Genomic DNA, 11,061 nt, shown 5'->3' with positions numbered 1-11,061 from the left:
AGGCAAGCTCACCAGTACTGAAATTTGCTTGTGCATGGCCATTTCCCACAGGCCTTTTTAGCTAAAGGAGAGATTTCTAAAAATCTGTTCTCTTGGCATTTATATCTGTTTGGAAGGCTTTTTTTCTAAACTAAAACTTTCTTCTTTTGAGTAAGTAAGCATATTTATATAGTTCAAGAATAAAAATAATATTAATAAGTATGTTCGGTCAAGTCTTGCTCTGGTCCTGTTCACTACCCCTCCCCAATTCCTCATTATCTTGGAAACTTGATTGGTTTCTTTGTATATGTTTCCAGTGTTTCTTTATGGAATTATAAGAACATTCATTGTTTTTGCCTACATTTTACTTGAAAGATAGCATATTATATACATAGTTCCATTATTGTTGTTTTATCTAATAATATTTTCCAGAAAATGTCTGTGTCAGTACCTAGAGAGTGTTTCATTTTGTTTCTTTTAAACTGCTGCATAGTATTTCATTGTGTTGATATACCACAAACAGTTTAAACATTCCCTTATGAATGGGCACCTTCTTGATATTTTAATCATAGTTATTGCACATTAAACTTTTAAATACAAACAGGTTTGCACATTCAAGCAGGGTTCTTGTTTGTAAAGAGAAGCAAGCATATACCGTTTTGAATATTTATGGAATAAATGCTTGAGGACTTGGTCTCTTACAAAAACTACTTCTAGAAAGTTTTTCTGTGTTGATATATTTAGCACTGCTAGTGGGAAGATTTAGGATGCATACTGAGAGCACGGCTTTCTTTGTAAGTAGATCATGTTCTTTGGGCATCAGCAAAGTAGGAGCATACCACATCGCCTTTTGGGAAAGAACATGATGTTGCTAAGAAATAGAAAAGCCTGTTGCAGTCATCACAGGAAAAGTCAGAACTTTGTTACCTTCCTTTGCCATTACTTTAGAGAGCAGAGTCATGTTTATTTTGAGTAACTTGTCGGGGAGTAGGGATTCTGATCTTTTCAGTGGTTAGCAACTATAAACATCTTAATTGGGCTTCCGAGCAACCCTGTGAGTATAGTGATAGGTGAGAAAATCAAGACTTAGGTAACTCGACAAATGCTTCTTAGCTTGGGAGGGATAAAGCTGGTCTGATTCTCCATCAGGAGACTGGATGACCTCGGGAAAATTTGCACTGAGGGTCTCTGAGCAGGTAGATCTTGTAGGTCAAGCCCATGGCAGAAACGAACTCAATACTTCCCTCCCACACCAGCTTCAGCTTCTGTTTTCTCAAGTTGCCCGGGGTCACTGTGACCTTCCCGCTGTCAGTGCTCTCTTCAAGGAAGGGAGGGCAGGGCAAGGGAAAAGACACAGACCCAGCAGTGCTGGTGGTAGAGTGTTGGGTCAAGGGTTTCTTAACTACTTTCTGCTCAAGGTGGACTTGCCCCACTGGTTGTTCATGTTTCCACCCTTTCTGCCTGGTTCTTGCACGCGTTACCAGATTTGAGAGGTGATTGTCATTGCCATTTGGCCTAGAATAGAAGTTGGCTGCTGGGGTTGAGAATTTCAGAGCTGGAGATTCTTCCTCAATTCTGAGCCTATCAAGACTGGGTGTGATGGAGCTAGTGGTCAGACGAGGCTACCGCTAACACCAGGAGCTACTCGAGGGCCAGAAACCATGAATATCTCCTTTGTGTTTTCCTAAGTGTAACCTCTGCCTGGGAGAGGAGAGGTGAAAAGAAGAGCTGTATTTTTGCTGATGGAGACATTTGCTCTCAGGAAGTAAGAAGCGTGGGAGTGCAAGGGAAACCACCACAGGAAAGCCAGCTTGGCTTTCTTCTTTCATCACTGAATCTTGCTTCGAAGTTGATCTGTGAGGGTCTGCGCAGCCAAGATGCCGTAGGAACACGCACACAGAATGCCAAAAGTACTTGATTCACAAAATGAAAGCTCACATACTCTGTGAGAATAATTTTCCCTTATCAGATTCAATAACTGTATTTAATCGAGGCTCTCAAGCATCTCTGAAATGAAAGAACCCCATAGGAATTGGGCCATGTAGTCCTCTAGCTTTTGGTTAGGATGGTTCACGTGTGTGTTCTGCTCCCTTAGGTCTCGCCCCCACCCATAACCAGGCTCGGGTACCACCTGGCCTTTTCACAACCTTCCTCTTTCTCCTTGACTCTGCTGGCCTCTCACGCCCGCTCTTGTCTTTTAATTACCAACATTGTGAAAGATTTTTTCACACTTGCTGCCTGAAATTTCACCTCTGCTAGCAACCTCTCTCCCCCACACCATTTTATTGAAATGATTCTCAGATTAATACCCAAGGCCAAAATCCCTTTCTCCATTTTCCTCCCTTGTGACCCCTATAAAACATCTGACACTGTTTTTTTTTTTTTTTTTAAACCTTGAAACCTCTTCTGCCTCTTCTGGCCTTGACAACACACTTTGGTTTTTCCTTCTGTCTGAATGATCCTTGATTTCTTCACAGGTCCTTTCTTCCCTGTAGGTCTCCCCTCTTTCACATTCCCTTCTAAGCCTACTTCTTCCTTCACCCTTGACCTTCCCCTTGACAAGTTCATTTCATGGTCGTGGTGTTCACGAGCACCTCCCTGTTAATAACACCCAAAGTTTTACCTTTAGCATTAACTGGTATCCTCAGTTCAAGTCTACATTTACAACATTCTCCTATTCTACTTAAATATACAAGTCAAGCCCATCATGTTGAGAAGTGACTTAGTTACCCTTCCTCACATAGAATAAGCTGTTCTCCATTTCCTATCTGGACATTACTGTGATCCTAATCATTTAAGCTTAAACCTGTAAACTTTTAACAATTCTATCATCACTCCTGCCATTAATCTCATCATTTGCTGAATTTTGACAGTTCCATCTCTTCTAAATCTTTCACTTAATTGCTTAAACCCCAGAGTTCTTAACTTGCAATGATATAATCAGATCCCAGCCAGCTCTTCCAGTCTTGTCTCTTTTTGCACCTCTGGCTGTTGGTTTGAAACCTTGGGAGCTTCCTGGGTGAAATCTGAAACTGGCTCCTGTACATGGAGGCAAGAAGAGACCGAAGAAAGAGGCAGGTGACTCCAGATTGGGAGATGGCAGGCTTAGGAAGCAAGAGAATTTACAGATGAGCCTGGTCTTTAGTGGCTACAAGACTAGTAAATCTCCACACCAGCCTGCCAGTCTTATAAGTTTTTTAGAGGCCTTAACTGAGTTCAGTCCTGGAAACCATTCGGCTGGTCGCAATAATACATTGCTTTCTCAAGGTTGCATCCTTGAAAGTGGCTCCCCCTGTGGGAACGGTCGGGGGGTGGGGGGAGGAGTGTACCATGTACAGACAGGGGGAGGGGTGAGGAGGCTTCAATTGTCTGGGTCCAGCTTGCAGGTCAGCTAGCAGTTATGTCCTCTTGATGACCTTCTCCAACACCTATACATGGCTATGCCTTATCTAAACAGGTTGGAACACCATTCCTGCACATTTTTCTCTTGTTTTCCCATCCCTGTACTTTGATACCTATTATTTCCTCCTTGTAGAATGCCCTCATCCAGGACTAGTCATAAGATGAGGGGCTCAGTGTGAAATGAAAATGTCCCTTTTTCAACAAAGCAGGAAAAAGAGGCCTTTAAAGTTACCAGAATCAAAGCTTTCTACTTTTTTCTGTGTATCTCCTCTGCTCACACCCAATCAGACTTCACTTACAAAATAAACTCAAAGATGAAATTATCAAGATGGTAACAGTAGAGAGTGAAACTAAGTGTGGGGCCGTGCATGTGACTGCAGAGGTCACATGCCCACTAAGCAGTCCTGCCCTCATCCACCTGGGCCTTTCTCCATCCTTCCCTACACCCTCCAAAGACAAGTCCAAGGCTGTCTCTGCTGGGCAGATTAGGAACTGTCCACTTTCTGCTCTGCTCCAAAGATCTCTTTAGCGGTTTTCTCCTAGCACTTTGCAGAAGTCTCTGAGAACCATTTCTACTTCCTGTTAGTCCTTTAATCTCCTACTAGTTTATAAGTTTCTTAAAAGAAGGGCTACATCTTGATGCATCCCTGTAGCATCAGTATTCAGTAATGTGAACTACACATAATAAGTGCTTAATAAGTGTTTGCTAACAATGAATAAAAAGAACAGAGAGATGAGCACTGCTATCTGGAAGCCACATGCAATGCTTCCTTTTTCCCTCAAAGCAAGATTCACCTCGTGCACTAGTTCAAGTTCTCCAGGTGGCTGGCCAGTGCCTTCTTGTTTTCCTCTTCAGCTCCTAAATTAGTCCTCATGGTGCTCCTTTTAAGGACATTCCCTTTGGACATTATCATTGGATTTGGTAATACATATATTTTTTAGTTTCTTAAAACATATGCATTTACTCATTTTTTCTAGTATTTGGATAAAAGCCCATGTGTTTGGTTCGGTTTTGGGGTTTGTTTTGGTTTTGGTTTTGGTTAAATAAATTATTTTGATGAAGAAAAAATAAATCTGAAAATACTTTGTACACATCACTAAAAAATAACTTATTGCATGGTAGTGCTTTTCAGAATGACTTTGGGAAAATTCTCTGTGTTCAAGCAAGTTACCCAAGGTCTTCACGGAACTACTTTGATAAAGAAGTTGAACCACTTGATAAGAACCTTGAACTGCTACGCTGGCTGAGTAAATGTAGCATCCCAAGAAAAGAAATCAAGTTTATACCTTTCTTCCCTCCAAACACAAATATCCCCCTTTTGTAAATGTATTTTGAGCTGGAAATTCAAAATGCTCACTTGCACTTGTGGGAGAAGCTGCTTTTAACCAACACTATTAAGTGGAAAATATTTAAACAGCAAAACATTAATTAAAAAAATGCACCACAGACACTGCATCACTAAGAAAGCCAGTAACTTTACTGAATTGTCTGCAAAATACAAATTATACCTTATTTCCAGCAGGAGAAACTTTTGAAAATTCCCCACTTTTATTCACTACAGACAGCTGAATGAAGTCCCTTGAGATACACAGATGTGGTTTAACTTAGTTATAACATCTTGTCATCTAGTGGCGACAAAGTCCAGCTTATGCCGCTGTGAGCCTCTATTTGAATATTTGTTGCAAATGCTTGTATGCCCTCATTTACAAGCTATTTTAATTACTGTCATGTAATGGAAACAAGTCCCCAGAAAAAGAAAAGGAAGAAAAATGATACAGCAAACCATCTGAAGCAATCCAAGTCCTATGCCTACAGCGACCCAGGTCTGCGAGAGAACACTAGTACTGCGTTCAAACCACAACGGAATCCGTCACTTAGCTGACCTCTCTGAATTAAACTGAGGTATGAATCAATTTGAGGTATGACTAGGGAAGGCAAAATGCAATACCCGATTATGAAAATAACCAAAATGGACAAATTGAATGTAGAAGATATGTGGCTTGGATTGCTCCACATCTTTGGTTAAAACATATTAAGAAAAGCCTTTAATTACATCTGTAGTCCGAAGCATTCTAACAGACACCAGTATTCCGTCAATCTTCAAAAGATCTGTAGTGGCAGGAAATTAACGCCATGTAAGTGACGACATCACAGCAGATGGCACAAATGGGAACAGATGAAGTCTGCCATGCTCAGTTAACAGCCTTTACTGAGGGTTCAAGTGGCTGCTTCTTTAAAAAAAAAAAAAAAAAAAAAAAGGCAATTTTTTTTTTTTTTTTTTTTAAAGAAAGAAATTACAAAGCATTTACCCTCTGGAAAAATGAACAAAAGCAAAAAGGGGGCAAAAAACAAAACAAAACAAAACAAAAAAACAAACCACTAGCTCTAAATTAAAAGATGGGTATGTTAAGAAAAACAAATACATCAAAAGTGTGAGAGGGCAGACATTCTTTTAAAAAGTGTATTGGAATTCTTTCCTTTTCTCACTTTAGTCAACCTTAAAATGATCCGAGGATGATAGGTATTTTCATATTCATCATTACAAAATGCTAAATTCCACCTTTGGGAAAAAAATAAGCCATTTTACTAAAAAACACAATTTTAAAAAAGATTGAAATGACCAGCCTTCCCCTCACCAATGCATACAATATACAGGTTGTGCAGCTTCCCTATATTGCATCAGTGTTACCAGTATTTAAGCTTAATATTACCAAAAATCTTTCAAAATAGGATTAGCTATAACAATATTTGTAGCTGTGTAAAATGCTACTTAGGATTCTTTTACTTGCAATGAAGAATGTTGCCTAAAATGTTACTCTAGGATGGGTTATGTAAAATCATACACCCTCAGGGCTCTGCCCTAAACTCCTGAATACAAAGGATTTACTGTGATAAAAACCCAAAACCATACTAGCTTTGCAAATACAATAAATGGTAAGTTACAGATAAGGTAGAAGGGTAAAGAGAGACAGTGATTGTTTACAGAAAGTGACTCATCACAATCAAAATTGTGCTTTTCCTCGTTAAATCATCTTTAAAAAACTCTCAGATTATCCCTTCGCTATCTTGCCACCACTTTATATGAATTCGGTAGTGGGAACAAGAGATGACTGGCATCCGTTTTCAAGTGATTCTGTTCTTTTCATGTTCTTATAAAACTATTGTCAGAACTGCTATAAATAGCCAAGGCTTCTGCTGGTACTTTAGATTACTTTATCTTCAGCATTATAAATTCACTTTTCCTTTGTTGCTGAGGCAAATTGCAGGTAAAAAATTAATATGGCTATTTCTTCATAGTTTCACATAATGACCCTTTCCCACCCACTGGTAAATTTCTGCTGATATTGATAAAGTGTTTTGAAATGACAAAGAACATTTGTGACATGTTTGCATATTTTATACACATCAAGTTATAAGGATGGTTCTAAGGATGGAATCAAGTCTACGGTGAGGAAAATGATTTTCTTAGATGCCCCCCGCTACGTGTGAATAAGTGTGTGTGTGTGATTGTGTGTGTGTGTGTGTGTGTGTGTGTGTTTTCAAGGATGATTCTTTGTTTTTCCTCTAAATAAATGATTTTCTTTCATGTTCCATGAATATCTTAAGGAGTGGGATATATGGAAAGGTTGAAAGATGTTTTTTTCTTTTGTTTTTAATATAGAAAACATTCGTACAAGGCAGGCTAGCATCCTATATGGATATGACCAAAGGTGCGATGTGGTCTAATTGTGGATTTCAGATCAAGTTAAGAAAATACAGCTTAGTCAGTAAGGTCTCTTGGCTTTTGCCACCCAGCGGCAGCCTTTTACAGTGAGAAACACATAGCAACTATGCAAGTGAAAGAAAAGGATGGATAAGAAATGTCCTAGACGTGCTATAGCAGTGTCGATCTTACTGTCTGTATCTTTGTTGCTGTGTATGTCAATGCACATGAGTGGAGATGAATCGACAGATCTTCACATTCCAAGAGAAGGAAAATCATTCCTAGATTGAAATCTCTTTTAAAACAATATATATCAATTTTTTTTTATGGCACTCACTTTTTAAAGGGTCTGAAAATTAATCCCTTATAGACAAATATTAGACAAGAGTCATCGCTATTTTTTGAAAAATTAAAAAAAAGGGACATAGAGAGGTTCTTTAATGGGATTTCTTGAAATGGCTATTAAATCTCTTTATTGAAGAAAAAAATAGATGACATACATGCTTTATGCAGAAGTGACATTTGGGGGTCCTGACACACCGGGATTGTTCAACAGTCCTATATTGCTGACAAGATTGTTGAGGGTCAGTTAAAATAATTAAAAATGGATGACGAAGCAACTATCCCTTTACCTGCTTCCTTCTTGTCTAGCACCCAGTCTTTCACATTTTTCTTCTGTGGGAATTTATGACTTGTGCGTTGAGTAAACGCCATATCACTGGTTTCTAGGGCCATATTTGCAGGACATGTGCCCCAACACAGCTTCTCTATTCCGGGCATGTTTCTAAAAAGTGTCTCAGATTCTAGGCTGAAAAACCAACCAGATAATGTAGGATCCGGGCAAGTTAGGGTACGCACTTACTGAATTCCAAGATGCATGGTGAAATGGTGAGATCGGAAAGGGGCCCTGCATTTGATAATAATGCAAAAACAAAAACAAAAAAATAGCATGAAAGAAACTCATTAGTATATACAATGGATGTCAGTTGACCCAGTAGATTGCTAATGTATTAAAAACAATTTAGGGTGTTGCAATGTGATATGTTCTAATCCCACAGGTTATCCTTTTGACAGCTGACCTTGAACTTATAAAACGTATGCAGAGTAAAAGAAAACAGAAAGAAAATAGTTACTCAAGTGTGCAACTGCACAAATATACCCCCCTCCCGCTATTAAGATAACAAAACTTCTGCTATTACCATAATATTATATATATTAGAAAGCTATACACAAGCATGTTAATTTCACAGATTTTTTAAAAGATTCTTAATATTTTATATAATTAGAAATACACATTTCAAAAACAAAACTTCTACAAAGAGAAAACAGTTATCTTGGTTAGCAAAGCATGGAGTTCCTCATGGCTTAGGGTAGTGCTTTCTATACAAAAAGTCCTTTTTGGTTTTTTACAGGACTGTTTAAAATATTAGCGAAGCTATCAAGGGGGAAAAAAACACATTTTGGCTTAAGTAAACTACAAAAAGCCACAAATGCTTTGCAAACTCTGTCTTACCTTTTATATGAAAATAAGCAAAATGTAATGTACATATTTTTATATTTTTATTTAATAAGAGATGCAGACCCAGATTTATTTATTTAATTAAATACGTTAGCCCTCAAACTCCACATTTTTTTTTTTTTTTAAATAGGTATGGTCCTCTTTTAATGGTCGTTGATCCTTTTTAATGAGTGCCATACGCCAATGATATGCGTGCAGGTTTGTGAGCGCGTTCTCGGGATGTTAGGTGACCTGGTGCGTTCCTAACATTTACCAATGGCCACCCTTTGCCGGGTCTGTCCAAAACATCTATACATTTTTCTATATGTTGCATAACAGCTGCTCTCTCTTTCAGTAAAGATCTGCCGCTTTTGGCAAATGTTTCCTTTTGTCTATTTACATGTAAATAACGTTGAACCTGCAACATGACACTATCTATTGTAACATACATTTTGCAAAGGAGCACAACAGTGAAAAGAAGTTAGCCTTAAAATCTATTTTGTACAAGTGTTCTGTTGTACAACTCAAGTGCTAAGCTTATCTCAGCATTTCTGTTTATCTTTATACTGTATCACTGAGGCAATTTAAAAGTACTTTTACAAAACAGAGTACCTGACTTTTTTTTTTTTCCACACACAGCACATATAATGCATATCGACCCCCCTTCCCCATTAAGGTATAGCACACACACACACTGCAAGAAAAAAAAAAAAACTATTAAGTAATAATCTGATCATGTTGCCCATCCTTCAGAGAGTCGCATGCGCTTGACTGAGGGACTTTCCCTTTCGTCCGGCGAAGGTCTGGTGAGTCCAATGGGGGAGTGGAATTCATTCCGGTGATCCTCTCGGTCGCTCCCGTCGTACGAACTGCTACAGCTGCTCAAGCTGTCAACAGGAGATCTCCCCGCCTCGTGGCGCGTGTGTTGTGGGTATCTCGAAGGGGTGGTGGTACGGTCTCTAGGAGGAGAAACAGGTTCTGACTTGATGTTGAGGCTTTGAGTAGAAGGCAGGGAGAGATTTGAACTCTGAGATAAATGAGTGCTAGTGCAAGCTCTGTAGGAGGAAAGGAAACCCAGTTACAGATGGAGGAGGCCTGGAGCCCCCAGGAACTCACAATTACATCAAACATCAGCTTCAAGACTCGCATAGACACCGGAGCATGCCCAGAGGGAGGAGAGCGTGCTCGGAAGCACTGGGGTGGGGGTGAGGGGCAGTGCCTGCTCAGAGCCACTGAGAATGCCTGGGAGTAATTACAGTATTTAACGGGGCCAGGCCTTGTGAATCATACCTCTAGTTTCTGACAGGCTCCCTACACATGCAGGTTACTGGCTCAGAGAGGCTTAACATGACACGGTGGAAAAAAGCATTTTCTGTGTCCGTGGAATTTCTCCCTAGACTAGTTCCGAAATCTAACCTAAGATTTAAGATACAATATGTAGCTTTTGAATGAGACGTCTCTGACTGAGTAACGCCTGTGTGTGGAAATTACTGCAAAAAGCCTGTGACGGATATAAATGGTTCCCTCCACGTAATAAGTGCGAACACATGAAGATGTACAGTCTTCAGAGCGAGAGATGAGAGTTCAAATTTCGAGTGAATAAATCCCCTAAAATGCTACACTTAACTGTATCTGGCGAAAGACTGGAGGGGGGGAAAGATGGGGAAGGAGGCTGAAGATTATTGGCCGAAAATTGAATGTTGGTTTAAAAACACTTAGACTTCCTACCCCACTAACATTGCTCAAGGGCTGGCCCTTCTTCATCCTTTCTGTTACGTGGGACGCAAGGGGCGTCTATTTTCCACAAGAACCTCAACTTCATCACTGCCATCCTCTCCCTGCCGCCGTGTGTAGTAGGATATCGCTCAGCCTGTAGTTATAATTGGTATGAGCTGAGAAATGTGGATTTGTCTAAGGAAAAGCTTTCGTAAAGAAGGATCTAGTGTGCTTTTAATGTGTTTATAAACCTTAATCCTCATTTATTCCAGGAGAGTATGACTTTCCCTTCTTCCCAAATGAGGAAGAATTCGGACACTTGGCACTCTGGAGGGAAAAGCATTAAGCCCTTGGGTGTCAGCTGGCAATCGCAATGACTTTGATCAGGATAAACGGGGAGAACACTGCCGACATCAATTTTAAGATGCTTGTCCTGCTCCTGCATTCTGATCGCACTGACATCCGTGGCTACAGTCAGCATTACTTGCCCACGTTGTCAAGAGAGCACAGATATCTCCCTTAGTAGTCACGGTGAAGAATAATCCATACAGATAACACCCATTCTAGACAAAGGAAAGTGAGCCTACCTACCCAGGGACGTGATTATGTTACTTTCAAATGGAGAGAATTAGGTGGCATTAAAAAGTCGTTACGAGCAGTGAGAAAATGGGGATATATTTCAGAGGAAGAAGTGGAATAACTTGGGGTTGGCTTTTTGGGAGATGCAATTCAGGCTCAAGATGTATAGAGATATAAAATTAG

General features: G+C 39.7%; 1 protein-coding gene across 20 annotated transcripts in view; it reads right to left on the bottom strand.

Moving 5' to 3' along the window:
• Positions 1–4,837: 4,837 nt before the first annotated feature.
• Positions 4,838–11,061, bottom strand: part of MEF2C (myocyte enhancer factor 2C) — a 177,959-nt gene continuing 171,735 nt past the window's right edge. For 17 of the 20 annotated variants that reach the window (XM_013059763.2, XM_013059764.2, XM_013059768.2 and 14 more), the window contains one exon: positions 4,838–9,638. In XM_013059763.2, the coding sequence (XP_012915217.1) occupies positions 9,317–9,638 (322 nt within the window). In that variant the 3' untranslated portion in view covers positions 4,838–9,316. The remainder of the gene's footprint in view (positions 9,639–11,061) is intronic. The other 3 variants (XM_045074475.1, XM_045074476.1, XM_045074478.1) reach the window with 1 other exon arrangement.

The sequence above is a fragment of the Mustela putorius genome, unplaced genomic scaffold (assembly GCF_011764305.1).
Source record: "Mustela putorius furo isolate JIRA1106 unplaced genomic scaffold, ASM1176430v1.1 tig00537350_pilon_pilon_pilon, whole genome shotgun sequence".
Classification (NCBI taxonomy): domain Eukaryota; kingdom Metazoa; phylum Chordata; class Mammalia; order Carnivora; family Mustelidae; genus Mustela; species Mustela putorius.
Note: the sequence above shows the minus strand (reverse complement) of the source record. Positions and strands in the feature narration are given on the sequence as shown.